Source organism: Orbicella franksi, chromosome 14 (genome assembly GCF_964199315.1).
Source record: "Orbicella franksi chromosome 14, jaOrbFran1.1, whole genome shotgun sequence".
NCBI classification, from domain to species: Eukaryota; Metazoa; Cnidaria; class Anthozoa; order Scleractinia; family Merulinidae; genus Orbicella; species Orbicella franksi.
The window spans coordinates 12,936,582-12,964,220 of NC_138158.1; the positions used below are offsets into that span (position 1 = coordinate 12,936,582).

The following is a 27,639-nucleotide window of genomic DNA, read 5'->3' on the forward strand; positions in this document are numbered from 1 at the left end:
TGTCTAGATCTGTTCGGAATGCCTACCGCTGTACAAACTTGCTCAGTGTATATTATATGTAATGACAGCATTCAATTCCAACTAGAAAGACGAAAAATTACCCATCGCCGATCTCGTTCTCAAGAATACGGTAAAACGTCTCCGTGACGTTTATTCTGAGAGTTCACTAAAAGATAGACAGCTGGAAAATAATTCATAGGGTAAAAACAGTTTCTGGTGTCTCAGCAGTTCACATTATGGCCCTTCAAGTCCGAAGTTTTTCAAGCTTTATTTCCGTAGCTGATTAAGTTGCGCACATAACCGCGACGATCTGCTGACCCAGTAACAGTGATAATTATCTACATCAGTTGCATTCATCAGATCATCAGTAATCAGCACAACTTTACCCTCCTTCCAATGACAAAGCCAGCTCAGAAAGGACCAAGCCGGCCAGAAAATGCTGCTGTCTGAAAGTAGTAGAAAGTTCTGCCATACTGTTGCCTATAGTAATAGTGTAGGTTGACATTGTTGAACCAATTGACGACAGGGAGGGTGTAGGTGACGAGGGTGGTGTAGGGTACAGAGGACAAGGGAATGGCAGATTGAGGGTTACATAGTGCTCGTGGCTACAAACAATCCTCAGGAACTCAAGTCTGAGTTGTGATACTCCAGGATCAATGGTACATGTAGCTTGATAATGCATCTAATGAAGGATAAAAAACAACATTCGTGAACGCTATTAAGGAATCAAGTACGTAATGAAATACAACTTTCCTCACGACATCTTCTATCAAACAAGTGTAAGAATACAAAGCAATGCAAAGTTTGACGTTCTTATTGGTGGCGTTTCCAACATGTATTTAACCTCAATAGGCTATCATACCTCTTTAAAGTAGTGCCTGATCAGCTCAAAAACAAAGCCTCTGTCAATCAGCGACAAAAGATCATACAAGAAAAAGGCAAGACTGGAGTTTAGCCTCCGACAGAGAACAAAATCCTGCAATAGAAACAACAGTTCTTAAAATATTTCTTTCATTTATTCTATTTTATGAATGCTTGACCAACCTAATTTCTCTTGTACACTTTGTGAAGGACTTCCAGGTTACCAACATTTTTGTTTATTTAATTTCTAGGTGAGTACAAATAAATAAAGTTGTTGTTGTTGTTGTTGTTGTTACAAATTGTACAAACGTCTATGACACTCAAAATAATCAAATATTCACTTTGCATTCAGTTCAGTGGTTAATGTCCATGTTTTCCAGACTGATTGAGCTGATGTGTTTACTTCATACATTCTATTGTACCTGTGTATATGACTATTTTTCTCATTCAAATAGTCAGGGCAATTTGAAAAACATCCTGGCGGCTAGCGCGCTGTGATTCAATAGCGCCCTATACAGGGAAGAACTAAACCTTACAAGTTATTTAGTGCCTGTTGCTGGATATTAAGCTACCTTGATGTGTAGAATTCATTTTTAACTTGGAAAATATTACTTTACAAGTTGTAGTGGTGAAGCAATTTCACTCCTTCACTCCTTCACTTCCTGTTAAACATTTGAACCCCCCGGGGGGGGGGGGGGACTCCCATAGGAAAAGGTCAGGGATGCTCGTTGGAAAATTTGCGCGAACATGTAGACCCGAGAGATCAGCGGAAATCCAGCCAAAAAACAGAAATTAAATGAGAGCGTTTCTTTTAATTATTATTTCTTCGAGTGCACCCTAAAGGATATTTTGACAGCTAAAAATGATGACGTTTCGTCGTCAACACCCTAAGTGAGACCAGAATCCTTGATTTGTACCCGAGACGACGAGCTTCCCCGACCTTTTCATATAGGAGTTACCCCCCCCCCCCCCCGGGATTCGAACATCCGCCGATTAACGCCGTTTTACAGTCGCTTGCACCGTGTCAAGTTAGTTATTCTTTGAATTTCGGACGCAAGTACTCAATATCTTACCGCAGAAATGCTCTACCTTAGATAAATTTTCGCACGAACGTTTTTGTAAACAGAAACTACCTGTAATTAAATAAATAGCTCATTTCCCGAAGGTGCCCGCTCATATAGGTTTAACCATACTTGCCGAAAAAGAAGACATTGAAAGTCACAACATTGACGAGCTGTATGTAGCCGTGATTAAATGTTTTAGACGATTAACAGTCAAGGTAATTGAGGAGAATTCGAACGACGTGTTCCGCTGTTTATTCATACGATATTGTAAATAAATACACATAAATGCGGACATGGCGAAATGAGGAACAAATAGTTGATAAATAGAAGACACGACATTACACAAGGCTGGGAGTTCTGCAGTCTTAGGGACCGTTCATTTTTTATAAGGTAGGGGGGGCTGGTGGGATTGGGGGGGGGCCATGCGAAAAAAAATGGCTTTCGAGGGGGGGCCATCCCAAAAAAATAAGGGAAAAAGAGGGGGTCCCGTGAAATATTTTAATAAAACTTTAAAATGGCATAATGTTTGAATATCAAAAAAATTGCTATAGAATAAAAATAGAAGGCAGGATACAAATTTATTACAAACTTTCCTTCTGCTTCAAAAAAACGTTTGGCGACAAAAAGCATTTGTAGCTACTGAAAAGAAGTATTTAACACTGTTATTTTCGAATGCAACTTTCACTGGCACTCATCTTCATCTTCGCTGCGTCGAGTTCTTCGTCGCCGCTTGTGCTGCTATGGGAATCTCTTTCACCAATGCTGCCGGCAAGAAGCAGCAATGCTTTCCGTCAGAGTGTACTCTTCAGGGTACATGAAGGTGTAAACATAATCTCTGACTTCCTGCTCAAGGTTGGTGGTGATTCTGCTTCTTGCAGCATTGGTGAAATAATTCCCTTCCAAGAGCTGTGCGATGTATGGTCCATCTCTTCTAAATAACGACGTGGCAACATCCTCAACTTTAATACACTCTTCCGGGACGGCCGTTCTAGGAGGGTACACAAGGCATTGTCGAAGATCATTTCCTAGCGGGTTTCCAACTGAGATTCCATAAACTCGTTGCACGTTGTTTTCAGTCCGCTTCCTCTTTCTTTCATTTGACTTTCTGCGGTTTTCTTTTTTCCTTCTCCTTTTGTTGATGTGCTGTTTGAGTATGCTGTTATAATTGCTCTTCTTATTTTCTAGTGTTTCCATGTCCTGCGTGACCGTCGTCAACTTAGCTTCTATACATTTGATCTGTTTTACATTAAAACTGTGGGCAAATTCTTCGCCCTGCTTTAAAGCAAGCCCATTGGACTGAAAGAGTGTGGAATCGTGTTCCTTTACATCTTTCAATATGACATTCAACTTTTCCACCATTGCTCTGTGTTCTTTGATGGAGAAGTTCAGTTTTCTTCAATCACTGGGCTTCAACTGGTACCCTGGCATGGAAAACTCACTCGCCCTTTCTGAACAGCCATACGCACTTAGAAAGATTGCTTCTTTTGCTTGTAAGATGTCAAACTGCCTGGATCGTTCAGCTGTAAACCTTTTCTTAAACGACTCGTCGCTTTCGCCATTATTGCGCATTTTGGAATGAGCCTCTTTCATGATGCTCATGTAGTAATCCGCTCTTTTCCCGATTGGATTAACAATATAGCCAAGGCTTGTTTTCCGGAGACCCTGAGATATGGTTGTATCATCAGCAGAGGAGGAACTAGTGACCTACCAGAAAAGGAAAGACGATTTTTTTAATTTATTATATTGAACTGATATTATTGAATGATCATGGTTCGTGTAACCATTTGATGTTGTATTCGTGTAGTGAAATGTAGACCTGAGTCAAACGATATACTAAAAGACACATACTATTTTAAAAATGTTCAAACAGTTTTAGGTGCTATCTTCACAATAGGAAAATACAGAAGTTTCTCATTATAAAAGTGAAGCATACATGCGTTTTTAATGTCCAGATAAAAATAGGAACACTGACAAAAAATTAACACTTACCGGCTCATCTTCCTGTACTTCAAGAGCTTTATGTTTTAACGATCGTTTCTCGTGGCTTTGCAAAGTTCCTTTAGAATGCCATCTGTTCCAACAGGGGTCACAAAATTCTAAAACAGATGGTGGGCCTCTCCCATTTACAAATTACAATCCATTTGAAGACCTCAGTGAAGATGATCTTGACAAGGTACATGCAGTTTTCATTTGTTATTTTTTTTACTATTTAATGTATCAACAATGTTGGCTTTATAGGGCCCAAATTCATTGACAAAGGAATCAGTGGTACATGTTACTCTCTGTTATCACTTGTAGATTTCATCTGATGAATTAGATGCTCGAGAGGAACAGGCTGTACAGCAAAATGTGTGGCATTGTTGCCAAGAAGTATGCGATCGAATCGATGAGGCACCAGGGCCCCATGGATACATGTCAGCCCATGTGACACCCAGGCCAGGCAAACAAGTCCATATTTTTTTGTAAAATGTTCACATTTATTTGACTTCACGGGTATGTTGTGGTTTAAATTTAGTTTTGGCTAAAATTTTCAAACCAATTGGATTTTCATTTCTCTTTGTTCTGAATTATGACAATGAACTTGAGACATTGAAAATTAAGAAATTTTAAACCATAGATAAATTTAAACCACAACAAGTATGCTAAAATTTATAAAAAGTAATCCACTATTTGCAAGATTTGAGAACACTCATAGCTTTTTGTTTTACCTGCACAGGGCAACATTTATACATGCTTATCACTAGAGTAGGGGTAAAAACCTTTCAAATAAAGACATCTGTAAATTAAATGTAACAATGTGTTGCACACAACACATCAACAGATTTCCAGTTTTTTCACAACACTTCGTACTTGGTTCAGTATCACAATGCAGGAGCAAGGAAAGACTCTGTTCCAGGCCACTGTCACTTCCGTAGGATTGAGAAGTTTATGTATGAGCACTATGAGGAGGGGGAGAACTACAGGGAGTTTCTAAAGTTGTCCTGTCAAGAAAAGGTGGGAGAAATTTGTTCTTTTTGTTGTGAATGGACTGGTCCACCCATAGAAAGATACCCTAAACCAGTTCCTGACCATTCCTGCCTACCGGAATACCACTACCTCTCCTACCAGAAGACCCCAAAAGAAGGGCGTGATCCAGATGACTGGCAGCCAAGGGTCCACGCGAAGAAAGAGCATGGAAGTGGCAGGCTGGTTTTATCTGACCCAGAGAGCGTTGCTCTATTTGCAGATAAGTTTATTGTCAAATCAAAGTTTGTGGTGGATTATCTTCAGCATCTTGAAGTGCTGGAATTTAAAAGGAAAAAGAGAGCAGAAGAAAAGGCAAAGTTAAGTAGGGATGCAAAAGATAAATCATATGAGGATTATCCTTGGACCGAGTTGTGCGAAGATCTAACCAAGCTTAAAAAGCAACGTGTTCCAGAACTAAACAAGTACTTGAACCATCACGGGCTGAAGCAGCATTTGAAAAGCAGCAAGAGTGAGAAGGTAAAGACAATTGTAAGACATTCATGGTTGCAGCAGAAGAGTCCTCTCAGAGCTGGCCGACCAACACTGAGAAATGCCAGGACATTGACACAAAATGACAACAGGGCAAGTGCTGACCGCAGTGAAACGGATGAAAGTGACAATGATGAGTATGACAGTGATGCCATTGACTCTGGGGGAGAAGATGACTCAAGTGACGTCATTCTTGCATTCATCAATTCAGATGAGGAAGATGCCAATGAGAGGCCAAATGCCACACGCTCAGGGCGAGCCATAACTAGGAGATCCGAAATTGACTTCTCTTTCTTTTGATTTGTTTTTTAAACAACAGCTCTCTGTAGTATAGGGATTGTGAGTATTGTCTTCATAGTGAGCACAATAACGTGAAGTAGGGGGATTATAGAGAAATATTAAAAAAAAGTTGAAATCTAAATATTGTTTGTTCAATTTTTTTTTTTGGGGGGGTCATCCCAATAATGACCGCTATAAGGGGGGGCATGTGAAAAAATTGGTAAGCTGAGGGGGGTCATGCGATTTTTAAATGGTGCTTCCCAAATCCCACCAACCCCCCCTCCCTCATAAAAAAATGAACGGTCCCTTAAATATCGCCTTGGAAAGGAAAGGAAAAAAAAGAAGAAGAAGAAGAAAAAAAAGAAGTTATTACAATAAGGGGTATTCGTATTTGGTCACCCATCCAAGTACGAAACCCGCCGAACAGGGCTTATCTCTGTTGAGCGGACGAGACGTTGAACGTAATTTTTTTAATTTCTAAGATGACAAAAGGAAACATAGAGAGAAAAAAAATCACTGATACTGGTTGGGAAAATATAGAACGAAAAAAATGAGAGGAATGAAAATGAGAATTTATTACTTGCTTTGGTAATCGGACAAGAAGCGGTACTTTCTCCATATTTGTCACGGTCTCTCGGACTGATAACTTCATGAATGTTTTCAACAGTGTTAAATCTCCTCGCGTATTCTCTTACCCTTGCGTTTTGCACTATTTCTTAACAATGCCAGTGGGCTTTAACTTAATCTACGGATTAAAACCTCAAGTCAGTGGCATCACAATTGTCACCGTTTACAGACGATCCATTTGCCAAGTTGAGTGGCTAATAGCCACTTTGATTGGAATTTTGATATAACATTGGTGGAATTAAAGATAATTGCCAGTACCTTCAGATTCAAGTAGAGCAATATGAGTAGCAGGGTGACGTTTTACTTTTCAACCAATCTTCAACGTCCTCAGTCCACCTTGGTTCTGGGAACAAGACTGGACATGTGCATAAGGAAATTTGAAGGGTATACCTGTTTCTATTTCTGTTCTCATTTGTTGACCTGCATGTTTCTCATATAGAACTTAAAATCAATAACTATTTGACAATACTCACCTCAAGTGTAGCAGTGATTTCATAAACTGTAGAATTAAACATGGCTCGTATATCCCCCAAGAATTGTTCAGGAAATCGACTTTTCCTTGTCCAAAAAAACCTGTCTGTGTTTTCAAGGTGTTGCGACATGCTTTTAAACTGCCAATACAACAAACAAACAAATTAAACTGTCTCTATCCATACTTCCCTGAAGCTGCTGCACATCATTCAAAGGCAAATAAACTCAAAAGTTTAAAATGAGGGGGGGGGGGGCAAGGGGGGGTCTTGTTAGGAAGTGACAATAGTAAATTTTCGATTTCACGAATCACGAAACAAAAAATTCACTTTTCACGATTCTCGAACATGTGCACGAAACTGTAATCAAAATTGGTACAAAAAAGTGCATTCTTTAACTTTACCAATAATTTACAGCTGTTGGAAAGGTGATATTTGAAATCTTAATTTGTTGGTTTTACTTTAAGAGACCTCTTAAGAGAAATATCGGACTTGGACAGCTCTCCCACTGCGAGTTGTTACCGCTCTTAAGAAGGTCAAGAGTATCGTCGCCGTTGTCACTTTCCACGGCATCGTCAGGCTCGCTGTCTGTGTCATACTGCACATCATCTTCTGGGACTTCGGGGGCTTCAGACACTTCAGGATGAGCGAAGGTGACTTCTTGCCCTTGCTCTTCTTGTTCGTCGACGTTTGGTGGAACAGCTGGCTGATACTGTGCAGGAGGTTCAAGGTAGATCTTGTCCTTTGGGTAAGAAGAATCTGCTGGACGATACATATTCAAAGGCGAAGTGCCAGCCTTGAACTTCCTTGTTTCTTGCCTCACAGTTCTCTGTCGAACGCACTTGCCATGCTGAACTGCCCATTCTATTATGATCTGCTCTTGGGTAGAATTTTAAGTGCTCTGTTTTGCCAAGATGCGAAAGTTTGGAAATGTCTTTCAGTGGAATTGAACTGTCTGGAATTGGATAGTAGGATGTTGGGTGAGTGAAATAATAGGCTGCCCAGCTTGTGATCCTTTTGATGCTTTCGTAAACAGTGTTTCCCAGATTACGGGAGTAGTTAAGAGATGTAGGGCATTGATCCTTGAAATGACCAACAACGTGCAGATTTTCCACTTGGGTTGTCAGACAAACATGAAGATCAATGTGGATGTCTTTGTTGGTAGACTTTAATTTACCATCCAGCCGATTAAGTTGATTGTAGATCATTTGTACGGACTTAAGGGTTAGGGTTAGGATTGGAAGTTCGAGGTACCATTGATCTTGCGTGTTGATGGGGAACGCTTTTGGTTGATTTATGCCATCCTTCACCAGTCTGCAGATCCTGACATCCAAGCTTTCACCGTGGCCACGTTTTATGCGCTCTTCTTTGATTCCGCAAAAACTAGTCACATATCTTAAGAAGACACTTAAAATCTTGTGCGAATCTCTTATGCCAATTCTGACACGCTCCTTGGATCCAACAAATTTGGAAGTACCTGATTCTGGTTCAGCATGGTAAAATATAACTGATTCAACAACCGCGAGGACTTTGTCGGATTCAGCAGCCATGATCTTTACCAGTCTGAGTTACACTGAGTCCACACTTGTCGTTCATCAATGGCTCATCAGTCAAAAATCCTACTGAGACGGGTTTATTGGCTAATACGGTGATCAGGAAATCACCGGGTTTATTTAAACCTGTCAACATGTTTCGTTTGTCGCTACTCTCACTCGGCTTGAATCGAGCGTTAAATTCACTAAGGTCACGGAAAAAATGTGATCAAAATGCAGTGAAATTCAGCTACGAACTCAACTTTAGACATTCACGATTTATTTCTTATCTGTTCACGATTCACACCCAAGGACTTTTGCATTTCACGCCTCACGGAATACACTTCAATCACGATTCACGGAACAGTTTTTTTTTACCAAATCACGATTCACAGAGCACAAAAAAACCGGATCACGGCGTCACGAAAATACCCTTGCCCCGCCTCTAAAATGCCCTTGTCTCGAAAATATCCCAGCCATATAACACACATTATTTCTGAAACGAGGTCAGTGACCCCCATTTTTTCTTGCATTTCTGACAAAAGTAACTCATTACCGGACCGCAATAGAAGTTGAAAAAATCTGTTCATAACATGAGTTTTGCGCAAGCGTTCTTAAATGCCCCTGTATCACAAACTCTCAAAACACATAAACCACGTCATAACGTTATACGTGCACACGATTAAACGTGGAGAAATATATAGGAACATCCAACTACCACAATTAAATATCAAGTGATCATCATCCACATATAAAATAAAAAAACAAAAAATAAAAAAAAACAAAAACAAAATACAATTCAGGGAGATTTAGCCGGTTGTGCTCATCTTGGACACTGTAAATCAAAAATCAACAAACAAATACTGAGTGCAAACAGAACATAAACTTAGTAAAAATTCCAAATGAAGAAATTTAATTACTTGGTTAATTATACAGTGCAGCTGTGGAGTTCAACACAGAGCAAAACAATAGTGCAAACATAGAGGATTTGACAGCAGAAACCCAGATTTCATATCCTGTACCCTAGACCACTCAGCTGTGTCACCTTCCTGCTCAGAAGGACCCCTAAATTTTATATCGTTTGTTTCCAGTTATTTTCCAGACTCAAAGTTATGAGCCCTTTCCTGAAATTTGACTGCATGGTGAGAATTTGGAAAGAACCACCGACGTTTCTCCATTTTTTTCCCCACAGTTTATCTTTTCCATACTTTTTCCGGGTCTGGAAAGCTGTTGTAGCTTCAAAAACTAGCACAAAAATCCCAAACTCTGTAAGACCTCTGTTTTTATCTAGATGTTATGCATTATATTAAAAGCGTGAGACTGTTTTACCACATTTCCAAAGAGCGAGAAGAGGGTTGAAAATACGTTGACGAACTTCAAAGTGTTTGGAAATGTGGTGAAAGACTGGTCGAGTGTTTTATAAATCTTCTCAATCGAAAATAAAACTAAGGAGGAAGAACTAACAGAGGTTTAAAATAAAAAAAAATCCGTGCTAATTAAGATCAGACATCCACCCCGCAAGGGTAATGATTTCCTTTGTTTAAACCTGATGTATTACTACTGAGTTTGAGAAGTGTAGTTTGTGTGCAGTTCTTGTATTACTGACCAGTGCTCAATAAATAGTTGGAGCAAATCCTCAAGAAAGCTTACCATGAGTTCAAAAAAGAACCAAGCATGTGCCATTGCTGTTTCCTTCAAGGGTCCACTTGCAACTGCCCACTGTAATGCTAACTCTTCATGCACCAACTATAAAAAGAAACAAATACGTAAATAGGGACACTGAGGCCCGGTTCATACGTCGCATTTCTGCCGTGTCGAATTCAATTCAACGAATTAAATTCGACAGAAATTCGACGTCTGAATCGGCTGCCGCATTTCTGCCGCACGTTCGACTGGTCTTGTCGCATTATCCGACAGAAATGCGACACCGATTCAAACGTCGAATTTCTGCCGTGTCGAATCTAATTCATACATTATGTTAATGTATTGAGCATGCGTAAATTTGGTCCCGTCGAAGAGAAAGAAGAAACTTGGCTATTCTCGACCCAATGCAACCTGAAAATATTGTAAAACAAACTGCTGCATTGTCAACCTTCTCCTTCTAATTCCATTGGCGGACAACTTTTCGCAAAATTAAAGTCCTTCGTCCCTCAGTATCTCCGTCCGCCATATTGAATACTCTGCGTTTAAAACTTTTTCCGCTGGCCGACATACCCGACAGTATTAATTCTGAATTAAATTCGACACAAGTGCGACGTATGAATCGACAGTCGCATTTCTGCCGCACTTAACTGAATTGAATTCGACACGGCAGAAATGCGACGTATGAACCGGGCTTGAGAATTGTTGACTTTTGCCAACGCTTGCTAAAATTTTTTGAGGGAACACCATTCGCGATGGAGACTGGTACATTAACATTCGTTTTAAAAGACGTACGGAAAAGTTCTAAAATTTCCAAAGCTCGGATGAACAATGTTTCCCGCTGTGAATGAGGTTATTCTCGTATCTGGACAAACAAATGAACAAATACCTCTGATGCTGGCATAGTAAGGCCACACAAAAATTGTTATGACTATTATTGAGAAAATGGGATCGTATATTTTACTTGAAAAAATTCAAATAAAATATACCTGTTTCCATTTATCCAGCTGAAAATATAGGAAATATGATAAACTTGTCAAGGTTACATCTGGGTGAAAAAAAAAAAAAAAAAAAAAATGGAGTAAGCCCACAAACTAAAGAAGCCTTTGTTATAGTACAATAATTAATCTTATGTTCTGTAATCAAACTAATGAATATATTTTAGAGTTTGTAAAAAAAAAGCACTTAATCCAGCACCTTTCTACTGCCACTGGCACTAGACACTAGACCAGGGACACTCAGGGAGCTAGGGCGTGTCTCTGCCATGCTGTTTCTATTACCAGGCATGTTCATAGCATCAGACATCCTTGGCTCTTCATCATCATCAACCCACTTTCCAGATGAAAATGAACCTTGCTGATCATCAGTTAAGGTTGCATTTAGTTGAGGATTACTGCTTGATATTTTCTGCCGAGCTTTACTTTGTAAACCAACTGGAATACTTGCAGAACGTCCTGTTTCTCCTGTAGAAGGAATTGTATAGACCGACATCAGCACTTTTCTTTCAAGGACGTTTCAAGGACTTTGAATCCGCGAAAACTCAACAATCTTCTAGGAATCCTTTTCCATAGGATCACATTTAGAATTTGTCAAGCCACTGAAACATAATACTGACCAACTGAAGGCAGATTACTTTACAATTTAGCCTTTAACAATGTTTGAGACTCCACATAATACATGTACATGTAATCACGTCACCCTAGCATCATCAAAGTCGGAGATAGGAGCATTCATGGAGCTATTTACAATAATGATTTGGTTAATTTGACAAGCGTTTTTGCTTGCCATGTACAGCAAGAAAGAAACTGGGCATTTATGATGTACATGCGATGTTACATCGGTCATGGTAAGATAGCCAAATAGTAAGCTAAAAAATGTTTGACTGAACAAACTACAGTAATCTGACACGTCTCCAGATTAATGTAGATACCATCTTATTTTCTAACAGGCAATTTGATTCGTTGTTTGATACAGCCAACGCTGTGATTGGTGTGACACGCGCACATGCATATTCCCTCACTCACCGATCACATAGCCCTTCCAAACCCCAAGAGGAATTTTTGCTCAAAAACACTCAAGTTAAATAAGAGACATTTTCGCATTTTATGAGTCGTAAGTTTACCCTTTTTACACAACACAACACAACACAACACTACTTCACCGAAAATAGAAAGAAAGAGAAAAAACCTCTCTGACACGTTGAAAGTCTCATTTAATTAAATTGCACTTTAACTTGGTGCCACGCAGTCTTCAAAGAACATTTGAGCAGTTTTCATACTTTTTACCTTTTAAAATATCGGACTGAAATGAATGTCATCAAATCTGAAAATTATTAAACTGCTACTGCAGAGACGTAAAAACCGTCCAGAAATGAAAGCTTCTTTTTTGTTTCATATCCTGGAAACAATAGCCGATGCCTTGTCAGCTCTAATTGAATTTACTCCCATATAAAAAACAAAAGTGTTAAGTTACCATTCTAACCAAAGATAGCAAACATCTCGTGGGAAAGAGTGGTGACGATTCGTCAGCTCTAATTGAATTTACTCGCTTTGCGACTAAAAATTAAGAATATCTCGTTATATTTGCATGCAACAAGAACAAAACAATCGCTACCTGCACTTACTATTGTAAACGTTAGAACTGTTTCAAATCTAAATAGTCTCGTCTCCTCCAAAACATGTCCTAAGAACTAGAAGCGACGATTCGTGACCTCTAATTGAATTTACTCCTTGTGAAAAACAAAAGTATCAAGTTACCTTTGTAACTAAAAATGAAAATATCTCGTGCCATTTGCATACTACTAACTCACGAACTGTTTCAAACCTCAAGGCTCATCTCGTTCATAACTAAAATCCTCAGCCTAACCCACAGAAAATGTCAAAGTAAACCCAATATATGAATACTTCCTCCTCTTTTATAGAATAATAAATATGGCTTTTCTGGACTCTATCGGGATCAAATCTTCTCACATACAATTTACCTTTACAACAAGAAATTTGATTGGCTGTTTATAGTAGATCCAATCTGATTGGTGTGACATACATACATCTCTCACTCACTCTCTCACTCACTCACTCACTCACTCACTCACTCTCTCACTCACTCACTCACTCACTCACTCTCACTCACTCACTCACTCACTCACTCACTCACTCACTCACTCACTCACTCACTCACTCACTCACTCACTCACTCACTCACTCACTCACTCACTCACTCACTCACTCACTCACTCACTCACTCACTCACTCACTCACTCACTCACTCACTCACTCACTCACTCACTCACTCACTCACTCACTCACTCACTCACTCACTCACTCACTCACTCACTCACTCACTCACTCACTCACTCACTCACTCACTCACTCACTCACTCATCCATTGACCCGCCCATAACATACCCGACGCGCCGACTAAGAGTTATTTTTTTACAAAAAAATAACTCAAAAATTCTCATCTTGACTATCCATTGATGCCCTTGCCTTTTTTGGAAGCAGAATATTGCTTTTTTTATCCTGCATTTTCCTACTGTATAATAATATTATTTCAAGGACTTCACCAGGATCTGGCAAGTTTCCCAAGCCTTTTTAAAACCCGTGCCAACCATTATAGACTTAACAGAAACAGAAGAAACAGATATAAGGATGTCCTTACTTCTAGTTTTGGTACCATGGAGCAACTACAAGTTTCTCCAACAAGTATTGCTACTCACTCTGGATAACCAATAACCCCATAATTAATTAAAAACTCTTGCACTTTGATTGGCCAGTTCCAACAAGATCCATCAGAAAGCTAATAAACACTGTGAAGACCCTGCTTGAAAAACCTACCCCAGCAAACACTTAAGAAAGAAGATATCGACATTAAGTCACATGATATTGTGCATTTTAAACTCAAATTTCTGTCACCAGCATTCTTATACATAGTTTTTTGCTTGCTAGAGTGAAATGACTTCAGAGGCATCTTTTTGAACACTAAAAAAATGAAAACTTTTACAACAGGACAAGATACATGAATGCGGTTGTTAGTGTGGGAAGACATTTATTTTCCTTTTTGCCTATTTCTGAAAAAAAATGGACAAGTGATTCTTGAGTAACATACTCCTGAACCCATCAGACACACAGTAACGTGGCCATACAGCAGCAGCTTATCCCGCTCTCAGTACCATTGAAGTGCATATGACACAAAAATTTTTTAAAGTATTTTCCTTCCTTGATATATGTAATAAACGAACAATGTTTTGAAAATGCAAAATAGTAATAATAATAATAATAATAATAATAATAATAATAATAATAATAATAATTTGGATGATTTTCATGCGGCCGAAATACAGCCAATTTCCCTATACAAAAAGGCCCGGGGAACCTTGTGTTTGTGACGTCACAGTGTTTGATAACATTGCTGTCGCAGGAAGCCGCCTTGTCATTTCTCTTGCACACGGCTTCAAATGTGCGAGTGATTTGCTAGCTAGTAACGCTAATTTTCGACCTGTCTCATACTTTAAACGTTTCCCTTCGCTGTCAGCTATATTGGTTTGTTTATCAAACACAGTGACGTCAAAGACGTAAATCACGTGACATTTTGGCCGCGCGATCTCTGGAACAATTTCAACGTGAGGGTAGCGCGTATTTTGAACGAAAAAAGGGATTTCAAAATATTATCACGATCTAAAAACTTTACAACCGTTTTTCTAACATTATTAACGACCAGAACCAGTGGAAAAAAAAATTGTGTCATATACACTTCAAGGGACTAGGAGTATTTATAATCCCCCAGGATGAGGTTCTAGTCCATTGCAGGGTTACCCCCACGCTCTCAAAGCAATAAAGTTGTTGGCACTTATACACCTGTGGGAGACAAACATTGTGAGAGTAGTGTCTTCCCCAAGAACACAATGCAATGACCCCAGCTAGGGCTCAAACCTGAACTGCTCACTCCAGAGTCCAGCAGACTGACCATTAGGCCACTGCACCTTCACCAAACACACAGTGGAGGTTTAATATATCTCTTAATAATCCTGTCTTCTCAGTGCATACGGTAAATGACAGATTCTTGTTTCTTTTTCCTCTCATCTATGGCCTGTGCATTTCACGCTTGGGCCATAAATCAAAAGAGAAAAAACCTCAGTCCCTAACTTCAAGCATAGACCTTGAACTCAGTTAGTCAGAGGTATTTGTATTGTTATACCATAACAATTATTGTTTTAAACAATAATATCAATATAACAGGTTCAAAGCTAACCTGAAAAATGGTCTGGGGAACCTGCTGGTGAGTGGTTATAAGGAGCAGAAAACACATAAGTTATATATGATGCCAGCAATTGATTGCGACCATGCTCATCCTGGCTGTTTTCTAGCAGTTGATGAAGGCGATGTACAATCTTTGTCAAGGACTCAAATGCAGCCTGCCCAATATTACCTGTGGTAAAGAACATAGAATTACGTAGACAGCTGTCACAGAGATTGTTTGTGCTACATCTGCATGTACAACTCAGATTTTTATGTAATGGCTATCTACATCTAAGTCAATAATAAAAAGAAAAACATATTTTTACCCATAGTTATATAATTGGGATACCACATTTTATAAAACGGAGTAAATGAACACCTAATGTCTTTCAAGGAAAATCAAGAGGCTGGTACTTTGACACACAAAGGTAGATCGTTAAATACCTACAGTCCCTGATATAACAGGTGGCCTGACAAGAAGCAAAATAAGCTTGTCCAGAACTAGATACAGAAACCTAACAAGAGGTTCCTCTTGTGTCTTGGACAGGTCAAGGATGCTTTTACGTAACACAGACTCTAGATTTCCTTCAGAGCTGCGGGTTGGTGACATCACACGTCCCTCTATTTGGTGGCAAACCTTTAAAAATTTGTGAATGTGTATATCCTGGAAAAAAAGAGAACAATGGAAGGCCTTATCTACCATATCACTTTATGACTTTTCTTTGCTTATACTTTGATGCAGCTGAAAGAAATCCTTGAATACAGTAGGCAATGCTGGGGTTTTGGAATATGCTGACTATGCAGGTGCTTATTTAATCTTTTCCTGGTTGTTTATTGTTTTAATTATTTAAATTTCTACTTCAGTCTGCAGCTGTTTGAGCGATTATAAGGAGAGGTAGCTATTTGATGGGGTACATGTATTTGGGGAGAGGTTCTTATTCAAGTATTCTTTTTTAATTCTAGATTTTGCAGCTGGGACTGTGGAAATGAACGAAATTTTAGGAGATCACACTGAAAAAATAATGAGGAACAAGTAGTGTAATATAAATGGGAGTTAATAATCAATTTTTTGCACAATGAAAATGGTTGTTGTAGTATCTTTCAAACCTGCAAAGTTTTCCTTAGGTACCCCAGAAATCAGAAAGAGGAACCAAAACGTCTGCCAAAAGGGGTTTTGGCACGAGAATAATTAACTCTAATCTTACATTAGAAACTATTTTCACTGAAGAAGAATGAACACTACAGAACAAGTATCAAATAGCCTATGAGCAAGCTCTCATGGCAACTCTTAGAGTAGGTGGTGGTGGTGGAAGGAGATATTGCATACATTGCTTAGAATTTTGAATGTCATACTGATTAGTAGAGATGAATTCATTGATGACGTAGGAGCAAAGTTTCCCGCAAACAGGTAAAGAAATATTCTAGTTGGACTGTGCTTTGAGAAATCTTTCGAAAGCTACAATTTTCAGAGGGGTTTCATTTAGAGCTGGGCACCAGGAAAATTGACCAGCTGTGAGGATAATTTTGCCTGCCTGATTTGACCATCTAGTGGAAAGCTCTTGTTAAAAAGAAGATCAATTCAAAAGGTTTTGCCCAACTGTGAAAACCAGTTGCCTTTCTGCTGAAAACATCAATGAAAACCCCTGTTTTCAATTTGATCTGAGAGAACTTTAGGGTGTGTGTTCAACACCACCACTGAGTGTTTTTTTTATTCTAAAGACAATTATTTTTCTGGAAAATACACCATTCATAACGATCATACAAAACTACATCTGGGACACGACTGGCACATTTTCCATATTCTCACTAGTAAGGATATTCAAACGTCATTTCCCCTTCACTCATGGTTTTTTGACTTGAAGATATGAGTTTTTTCTTTGTGTGAAAAATAATATCTTACTTACTCGCTGGGCCCTCATTCTTTAAATATTGTTTTTACCACTCCAAATATCTGTCCAAATATCTTTTTGCCACTATATAATATCTATATAATCAGTCATGCAGATAAATGAAATGGTTATAGATATAACATTAGACTTGCCCAAAAGTTGAGCTACAAAAGCCAAGCTCAGAAAGTGAAAAGAAGGTTTTAAATTTTGCCATGATGCTCCAGAAGACAACAAACATCAATTCACCAGCAAACAAAAGAAGTCAGTGTTTCACTGTTGTGGGCAGGGTTTAGCAAAAGCCATGTTTTACTTCAAAGTGAGCCACAGATATTGTACTAAAAAATTTAAAAATTATTTTCATTCCTTGTCTACATTACAAATAGTACAAAGGAACATAAGCGTGTTTAAAAAATCTATTGCATTCATTAAGTTGTTTACAAGTGCACTCTTTCACTTCTCTGATATGATGTAGTTGCAGCTTGGCATGAGGTCTACTTGGGCTTCCAAAAAGTAACAAATAGTACAGTCTCCTTGAAATATTCTTTCAATTGATCATTCATGTAGTCTACTTTTTCCCCAAAATATCAATCAAAAGTCAAATTTCAGACAACATGGTCGTTAATTCTAAAACAGCTGATACAAACTGACCTCATCATTAGAACTATGCAATATTTGCTTTACATTGGCAAAATGTTGTTTCTGCAACATTTTTCTTTATGTGACCAAATGAAGCTTCCTTGGTGCAAGTTTGATAAGTTCTAATTCACCCTTAAGGGTGAGTTGTATTTCACAATCCATTGTCTGCGGCTTCAACCTCCTTGCATTCTTTACCATTCCCTATTCACTTATACTTGGCCAACATGAACTGGCACTAGTGAACTTCTGAGCTTAGAGAATTTAATATCAAATCATTTTTAAGAAATCGTAGCTATTCTAGCAACTGAACATTGCTTATGATACTGTGCCATGTTGCTCAATTGCCAAAATTTGTCCTTTATTTACTTTTTGTGGCATTTTTATTCCCATTATCCTGATGCAGACTCCACAACGTAGTTTCTGCAACAGCGCCATCACTTAGAATTGTTAATTACAATGGAAACATAGGCAAGAGTTCAACGTTTTGGCAAAATAAAATGCCCATACAAATAAAGTAGACAGACATTTTCGATTTATCCAAGGTTCAGAGAACTTTTCACTCTAGTGGTTTGGAACAAAAATAATGGAATTTCTGTGTACTCTCCACAACAGCCATGTATACAGAGTGAATTACACTACTGTAGTGCATATCTCTAATAGACATCTACCACACAGCAGCAGACTGCATCTGTTTTGTAGTCTACATTTTTTTACAAATATCATAGCAAAAGTCTCAGAAAGTAGTTTCTGTAACAGCACAATACTATGGAAAAACTTTTGAGTCCACTTGAATGTTTGGTGATATGCAAAGGAAAGAACTGAACATTGTGCTTGCACGATACTGCATGTTATTATATTTTAGCCCATGAACCCTAACCCCCTTCACACAGAGAAGTTGCAAACACATGTTTTTAAAAAATGGTTGTTTACCTGAGTGTAAATGGAAGATACAGCCCTCACAGCAACATGGAAAACACCCTTGTGACTCTCTAACCACTTCATACCAGGAAGTTGCACCTTTAATAAGAAGTGGTGCCAGCATAGTGAGTATGCAAGCTAAGGGTATGTGTAAAATACACTGTACAATGTGATGATACATGAAGATGCAAAGGCAGCCATAACACTACTGGAAAAAAGACCTGAAAAAATTTTCAGGCTTTGATCAGGATTCGAACCCACGACCTTTGCGTTACCGGTGCAATGCTCTCCCAACTGAGCTATAAAAGCCACGTGAGAGCAGTCGTGTGTGGGTTGGCCCTTTATGTTATGCTCAGTGGACGTAATAATCGGCTCAAGTATGTGAATTCCATGGCAATAGATGTCCAACAGTTGCAATTAAATGTAGACGTGATGATAGATGCGAATGCAGCCACAACACCACTGGAAAAAAAGACCTGAAAACATTTTCAGGCTTTGAATGGGCTTCAAACACACAACCTTTGCATTACTAGTGCAATGCTCTCCCACCAAGCTAAGGTTATGTGTAAAATATACTGTACAATGTGATGATAGATGCAAAGGCAGCCATAACACTACTGGAAAAAAGACCTGGAAAAATTTTCAGGCTTTGAACAGGATTCCAGGGTAATAGATCCCAATCCGTAATCCCATTCAAAGCCTAAAAATTTTTTCAGGTCTTTTTTCCAGCAGTGTTATGGCTGATTTTGCATCTATCATCATGTCTACATTTAAGGTATCATGGTAGGTGAATTTTTACAAAAAATGTGAAAAATAGTTTTTTTTGCCCTTCAAATTGAGAAGACTGAGATAAATATTTTGCAAGAGGAATGGGAAAAAAAAACTTTTTTACTTTTTAAGATAAAGAGAAAAACTATTTTTGAATCTCATTAACCCCTTATGGCACATTGACACCTCTAAATAAAATTCAAAGCCAGTTGTCACATGTAAAGTTAATTGCGGTGTGATATTTCATTTGTGCACGTGAACTGTTCTCAGTCTGGTTCTTTCACTGCAAGCATCAGGACAAAATTGCAAGAGAACTTCTTCTCCATTTTCATCTCAAAAGAAGCCGAAGAGGCGAAAATCTGGTGGAACCCACAGATTCAGCACCAAACAAGATCTTTGGCTTTGAAGGACTGTGGGTCGCACTGTAACCAAGAAGAACTCGAGGACACCAATGAAGTTGAAGGACAAACTAAAACAAGTGCTAGTCACATGAAATTGCTGGAGAGTGGAAGCGATTCTGAAACTTCCACAATGAAAGAGTCAAGCGCAGATGTGGACCTTGAGATTTCCTCTTTTGGCTTCACGAGGCATGGTTTCAAAACTGTCTGGAAAATGAAGAAGCCTAACCTTGAGCAACATAATACCAATGCTGCCAACAAAATCTTCTAAGAAAAAGAAATCACAGCAGTTTAAGTACAAACCTGTATAAAGCTCTTGGTAGTTTGTTGCTTCTTGGACAATTTCACTGCGACAGGTTTCCATGCCAGAATCGTAGACTTCTGTTTATATCAAGTTGTCATAACCCATTGTTGTTGTGGTAAATTGACTCATGCCAACATCTGTCAGGGCAGAGGGGATTTTTAACACCTAATCACACTAATCTCAAAAGGTTTTTTGTCTTTTTCTCGATAAAATAAAACTACATGTAACATTGTATAAGGATGAACATTTTTAGTTTGTTTACGTGCGTCTTCCAATGGAATTGGCTGAAAATTGGCAAGTATGTTCCAGAATACCTCCTTTGAAAAAGGGTGTCTGGCTTTGTTTAATTTCGCTTCCATTTCAAAGTTATGGCCTCTTTAGTAGAAGGAAATGTCCGCATAGAAAATATCAAACTTTAGGAGTGTGTAGAAAAAAAACCAAAGCACATCTGGAAAATTGCCGAAACCCCTTTTCAAGGGTGATGTGTGAGAAAACATTCATGATGTTAATTGCTCCGCTCCGATAATTCAGGCATGGAAGTGAACCAGTTTAAGCAAAGCAGTGTTTCTGTTTTTTTTCTTTTAATATCACTGCACCAATAACTTTCTAGAAAATCTCAAAGGTATGATTGCATTCTATAACTATTAAGCTTTCAGAATATGTATAAGTTGATGAGACTTTCCTGCAAAGTGCCAGCAAAAGAGCGCGATTTCCAAACACTGTCAATCCGAGTACCATGATACCTTAATTGCTACTGTTGGACATCTGTTACTATGGAATTCATATACTTGAGCAGAGTATCATGTCCACTGAACATAAAGGGCCAACCCACACACGACCACTCTCATGTGGCTTTGATAGATCAGTTGGGAGAGCCTTACACTGGTAACGCAAAGGTTGTGGGATCGAATCCTGTTCAAAGCCTGAAATTTTTCTCAGGTCTTTTTTCCAGTGGTGTTATGGCTGCATTCGCATCTATCATCATGTCTACATTTAATTGCTAATGTTAGACATCTACATGTATTACCACATACTGTACAATAAAGACAGGAACAGCAACCAACCAACCCTAACAGAACAAAGGGTAGGACAATAAAGTGTATTATCGTTTGTCTCATGATGTAGTTACTTGAGATGTAGAACATGACGTTTTGACTGCTTACTGCTAGTCTTCTTCAGGTAATAAGGATTGACTGATTATGCTGCACCACTTATATCACAAAGGTCTGCTGTGATTGGGGCATTTTGATCCTCCATTGCTTCATTGCTCTGGTGAGTAGTTGCTCCCTCAGTGGTCTGCTGTTGTAGTGTTCTCCTGTTGTTGTGTTTTTTGATTGTGGGCATCCATGCTTCAGGAATTTCAATCCCACTGTCCCTGGTGATGTTGTTGGGGTGCAATCTTATGTAGATAGCTTCCTTGACCCTCTGTGTGTACCAGGGAAAATCTCGGTCAATAAACTTGACCTCATTCCAAATTGGATAGTGGCCAGTTTTGTGGGCGTGTTCAGAAACCATCCAGGATTGAGATAGAGTTGACATCTTCCTTCAACCCCTCAACAGTTGACAATCATCAATCCTTTTCACCATGGAGATTGAGAATAACAGAGAGATGGCCTTCCTGGCCGTTTTACCTTATGTCCAGGGAGTATCGCAGCCCCTCTTCCACTACCTAGAACAACAAGGCATTTGCACTGTCTTCAAGTCTGACACAAGACTTTGGTTACACTTAGTGCGACCAAAGGACATTGTTGATCCGGCTAAACAAGACAACATGGTCTACAGGATTCCCTACGAATGTGGCAAAGTCTACATAAGGGAAACAGGGAGATCTATGCAGGAGGGAATCAAAGAACACGACAGGGATATACGACTCGCCTGTACCCAGACCTCTGCCGTTTCTGAACATGCCCACAAGACCGGTCATTATCGGATTTGGAACAAGGTCAAGTTTATTGGTCCTCCCTAGTACACATGTAGGATCAAGGAAGCTATCCACATAAGACTTCACCCTAACAACATCAACAGGGACAGTGGGATTGAAATTCCTGAAGCGTGGATGCCCACATTAAAAAATCATAACCACAGGAGAACAGTACAACAGCAGACTGCTGAGGGAGCAACTACTTGCTGGAACACTGGAACAATGGTGGATTGAAATGCCCCAATCACAGTCAACCTTCATGATATAAATGGTCCTACATAATAAGTTGAACTTTATTGTCTTAAGAAGACTAGCGGTAAGCAGTTGAAAAGTCACGTTCTACATCTTAAGTGACTACATCCTGACACAAACGACAATACACTTTATTATTGCATTTACCATGATGAACAATAATAACCTTTTCTTCAACAAAGGATACAGTAGTAACTACTGCACACTAGTTTGAGTAATCTACCCGTAGGCTAACAGGATCACAAAATTGTCACCAATAATGCTGTGGCACTCTTGAACATCCAAATTACCTCTGGTGAAAGCACACTGTAACTTGGTGGTGGCTTCTCCAAAGATACTGGAAGATGAAATTCACCCAGAGAAAGCCGGCCATCTTTTACAGCACGGATCCACTGTTGACAACATGAGCCAAATTAAACAAAACTTAGGGCAGTGGATCACAATAGTCGGACAGCATTTTTCAGAACTTCTTTGATGAATCAACACTACAGTAACTGCTCTTTTTCAGTTGACACCGCAATAATAATAGGGGCTAACTTGAAAATCTAATAGTTCTTTTAGCCTCTAGGCTCTTTCTTTTATAATAATTATTACTTTCTATCTATCTTATTGATCAACTTCTAATGTACTCAATATTTTACATATCAATGTTTCTTCCCAGCCAATAAAGATTATTGTTATTGTTGTTATTATCATTACGGGCATGTTCAATCATTGGTAAACAAGTTATGGTCATCTTTGAGAAGCAGAGTTACCATAGCAACATGATAGCCTGTTAAAAACACCCTAACATATAGCCTTAAGTGCCTATGATGAAATGAGTCCAGTGACCCCATTTTTGTGTGGCTTGTAAGCCACACTGGATGGGCATCTGCAGAATTTGTCAGTTTGCAGAAGGGTTAGCAAGGATATTGTTCAATCTTAACTGAGCATTCATCTGTGAAAACAACATCACTAAAAGTATCACAAAATGCTGATTGTTGCACTCGGTTTGGCTTGTTTGATCTGCTCCCATCCTCCACCCATTTTTTTGAACATTTGCTGACCAGTTTTCGGTGATACAGTACTTCAATGTTAAGAGGCCCTGCATCTAAGAAACGACCGATGATTTCCGGCTAAAAAAGAAAATCAGCCGATTTTTATCTCCCAAGTAGTGGTTACCGAATACTATTTATAAATGAATTTCTTTTGTTTCAGTTTCACGTTAAACCAAAAATATCAAGCCGCAAACTTTTTCCGTCTGATAGCAGCAAAATCAGGCCGAAAATAAGCTCCCACAAAAAACGGTTCAGAAATCACTATCGCAATGCAAAACAATGAGAAAACTACACAGTGTTGAAGAAAAAGGCCTTTTAATGCAATATCATTCGATAAACATTGAAAAACTGCAGAAGCGAATAGAAAATAAAACTTCAAATATTGCATACTAAATTAGATGGAGCGTTGGAACTGATTTTTTAAAAAAATAATTAATTCTCAAAAGTCCAACGCTGTTGAAAGCAATCACAGTGATGAATCAGACATTGAAGGGATATACAACACGTCTCTGGCAAAACATTTTTCGGCCAAAGTATATTGACATTGTAAAAGCTGTTCAAAGTTACCTTATTTACCCTTTATGTTGCCACTTTGGCGAAACACTTCTCTTTTGCCAATATGGCCGTGGATAGCGTGGTAAATGCCACTTTAAACCTTGCTAGGTGCTCAAATCCATCCTAAATAGAAGTATATAGAATTAAAAGAAAAAGGAAGAGGAAAGATACGCAGAAATAGAAAATAGCTTGAAATTACCATCTGCTAAGGAGAGCTGAATCTTGGAAATGTTGTTGCGTGACAGCGTTCATTTGTCCAAACTGCGGTGGAATCCAAACAAATGCGTGAAATATAAGTAAAACAAAAACAATCTTTTTCTTTTTTTTTTTTAAGAGGAAATAATAATATTACGGCACAATGCTTACTTACTTTACAGTACAATATGATCGTTACGACTACTTACACCGTTCTTTAAATACTGTAGCTACACAAAACAGTTTGGAAAATGTCCAGTTTTTTTTTCTTTGCTTTAAAGTCTCAAACAAAAGGCAGCACTACTAACGCTGCCTTTGCTATATATGTACAGTATAAGCACTATATTACTAACCAAAAAACAGCAAGAAAAAAAAACTTTACTTAGTTAACAAAACAAAGAAAACATGTCATCAGTGCATGTTAGATAAAATGTTGAAAGGATTTTTGGAAAGTTGCAAGAGACTTGTTTTTAAATGCTATTTCTTTCTGTATTTTTAATTTTTCCTTTAGAAGTATAAGAAAACTGTTGAAAGAGAGGTTTTTGTCGTTCAGGCAGCTGCAGTATATATTGCTGCTGCAATTAGAAGCACATAGTTCAAAGAGTATCTATGTTCTGTTTTGTCAAAAACACCGTATAAAATTGTACTATTATTTTGATAATGCTAGTTGCTGTTTTGTTTTATTTGTCCACCAGTTTTGAAAGGTCTTCCAAAAGGCTATAATGGAAGAGCAGCGTAAGAACATATGATCTAGGGAGTGTGTATCAGCTAAGCACTGAGGACATAATATTATATCGTTGTCAGACATTTTGGCTCTAAAAAGAGACATTTTAGTTGCGAGAATGTTGTGTATTATCTTATATTGAAACATTGTTATTTTAATGTCACACTTGATCTGGAAAGGTAATTCATACACTTTTTGGATGGTTTCCGGGGTGAAACCATGTTTTAAGATTTTAGTTTTAGCAGTAGGTGGTACTAAGAATTTCTTCAACAGCAAGTTGTACACATATTTGGTGGAAATGGTTTCTTCTTTTCCCTCACTTTCTGGGCATCGCAAAGGAGGATTTTCAGGTACTAACCTCCAAGAAGTTGATATAGCATTAATAAGACCGAAGTAGAGGGTGAAGGGCATTTTGAGCTTAAACTTATAACAGAAGTTTCTAAAGGACAGGAATTTACCATCCTCTTGAAGGAGATCCTGGATTCATATTATGTTTTGGTTAAACCATCTCCTGTCAAATACAGGTTTACCATAAAGTAAAATTTTTCGATTATTCCAAATTACCTCTTCATAAGTGAGGAAGTCTCACTTCTTATAGAATCTTTAGCCATTTGCCATTCTCTTAGTACGTCAACATAAAAAGGTGGTAAATTGCCGACCTGTAGTGTGTTAATGTCATAGTTACAATTTGTCAAGAAGTGTAATCCACCATATCTCTCTAGGGCTGCATTAGGGATGATTTTCTAGGATGCTACGTTTTCTGATTTTATGAGTGGTATCAATGTGACTTTTAAGGCTTTATTCAAGACATTAAAGTCAGTCATTTTAAGTCCTCCATGTTTTCTCTCGCCAATAACAGTTGATTTCTTGATTTTACTCTATCACCAGAAATCGTGAACAGTTTTATGTTGTTCCTATTAATGATGATGGATTCAGCCTCAGCTAGTCTTCAAGTGCTTTGAATGGGGGCAGCATGTATTTCGTTACATACATTCCAATGGATGTTACGGGTCAGCCCTCGCACGGGTCAGCGGACCTAAAAATAGGGATAACCAGGTTATCATGGCAGATGCCTGTTCTTTGTCAAAAAAAAAAGGTTTCTTGGACTGCGGACTGTCACATGGTCGCTCAGAGACAGTATTTCTGTATGAATGCTGAGATGATTTAACTGCACATCTAAAAAAACTGTTTTTTGTCGTGTGCAGACCTTAAAGAGTACAAGGTCATCCTGCAAAGGACTGGCTTCAAACGTTTGTCATATGAACAAGTTAAAAAATTACGTGTTTGTCCTTGCCATCGCTATGGTCTTGGAAAATACTGGAGGCCTTCAAAGTTGTGTCAGTACCCAGGACACAACGGAACACCTACCAGCGTCAAAAGTCAAGACATGATCAACCCTGCCATAGCAAAGGAGGTGTTTCAGCTGTTTGGGATATCTGTTCCCAAGTATAAGACACAACATTTGGAAGATTTCCTTGTCATAAAGTGCTTTTCATTTTACAATGCATCTTTTATAGGGTATTTTCTGTTTCTTTTCTTTTATCTTTTCATTAGCCGTATGTTCACCCTGTTGGAAAAAACATAAAGCAGATACGAATTCTACATCGTTGGCTCCTGAAGAGGAATGTACAAAAACACATACTGCTGACAAAACGTATACATAAATGGGAGAATTATAATTTCCAAGGAAGTATGAGCTGAAAACTTATAAGTGTTTTGTGACTAATTAGAACATTAATTATATGTTCTCTTTATGTTTTCTAGGAGTTATTAATCAGTTTTAGTAATGTTTTTATTTTATAACAGAGCTAACCAACAAAAATGATAATAGTTGATAATAATTTTTTTTTGTGACAGAGAGCCACTGAAGACTATACACTATTCTGAGCCGAGTCCAGGTTTTGCAGCAATGCCTCAGACATTTATTATGTGTCCTCAGGATCCAGCTTGGACCCTAAGTGCATTGAGTGCGCGAGACAGTGGTAGTTCCGACGAAGAAGAGGCCTTTGCCGTAACTCGTTAAGATGCTGAAATGCTTCATGTGTGCAATACAGCAATGTCAAAGCTAGCAATTAAATCAAGTTCTTCTGCAGATAACTTCTCCCCTTTGGCATCTCACCTTCAAACATCCTGGGAAAATACAACCGAACTCGATCGCCAAAAATGCCAGGAAAAAGCTCTTCAAGGTTGTCTTCTGGTTTATGAGGTAGTAGCACCAGATGCAAAGGATGATGTATTTCAAGCACTATCCAAGCAGAGTTCAAGGGAATCAGAAGACGATCTCACTAAAGAACTATCTGTGCTGACGACGGCATATAGAGATGTGCCTACTAAAAGTGTCAAATTACAGATTTTAAGTCTGTATGCCTACAGATTTTCTACTGAAAAACTAATGAGATACCATGAACTGTATGAGCCTCTCATGCACTGGCAAATTAAACAAGCCAGGAAACATGCTAAAGAAAAAGGACCTGGAATCCTGCAAGAAAAAACTGTCCAGCATCGAATTCACCTTCCAATGGCTAAAGTCAATCACTTTATCGATTTTGTTAACAGCCCCTACTTCTATCAAGATGTGGCTTATGGTACAAGTGTAATTAAACTAGAAACAGGAGAGAAACTGGCCGTGCCTAATGTCATGCGCACCATAACTCGAACTACCACAATTAACCAATATTTACAGTACTGTGATGAGGAGAGATTCTCACCCCTCAGCACCTGAACTCTTTATAAGATTCTTGAGGTGAGGGAGATGTCCCAGAGAAGGTCACTTCAAGGCTTGGACAACATTGCTACTGATGGAGCTGCTGGATTTGAGACTCTAGAGAAAATAGTACAGTGG

The 27,639-nt window shown here is 38.6% G+C and overlaps 1 protein-coding gene across 2 annotated transcripts in view; it reads right to left on the minus strand.

Annotated features, from left to right (window-relative positions):
- The window catches only part of LOC145467562 (dedicator of cytokinesis protein 7-like), a 107,290-nt gene that overhangs the window by 19,578 nt on the left and 60,073 nt on the right, over positions 1 to 27,639 (minus strand). For both annotated transcript variants that reach the window (XM_081451124.1, XM_081451125.1), the window contains exons 19-27: positions 22,577 to 22,678; positions 18,656 to 18,742; positions 15,645 to 15,864; positions 15,214 to 15,390; positions 11,164 to 11,429; positions 9,976 to 10,071; positions 6,800 to 6,937; positions 863 to 976; positions 387 to 682 (exon numbers count right to left, since the gene is read on the minus strand). In XM_081451124.1, coding sequence (XP_081307250.1) covers positions 387 to 682; positions 863 to 976; positions 6,800 to 6,937; positions 9,976 to 10,071; positions 11,164 to 11,429; positions 15,214 to 15,390; positions 15,645 to 15,864; positions 18,656 to 18,742; positions 22,577 to 22,678 — 1,496 coding nt within the window. The remainder of the gene's footprint in view (positions 1 to 386; positions 683 to 862; positions 977 to 6,799; positions 6,938 to 9,975; positions 10,072 to 11,163; positions 11,430 to 15,213; positions 15,391 to 15,644; positions 15,865 to 18,655; positions 18,743 to 22,576; positions 22,679 to 27,639) is intronic.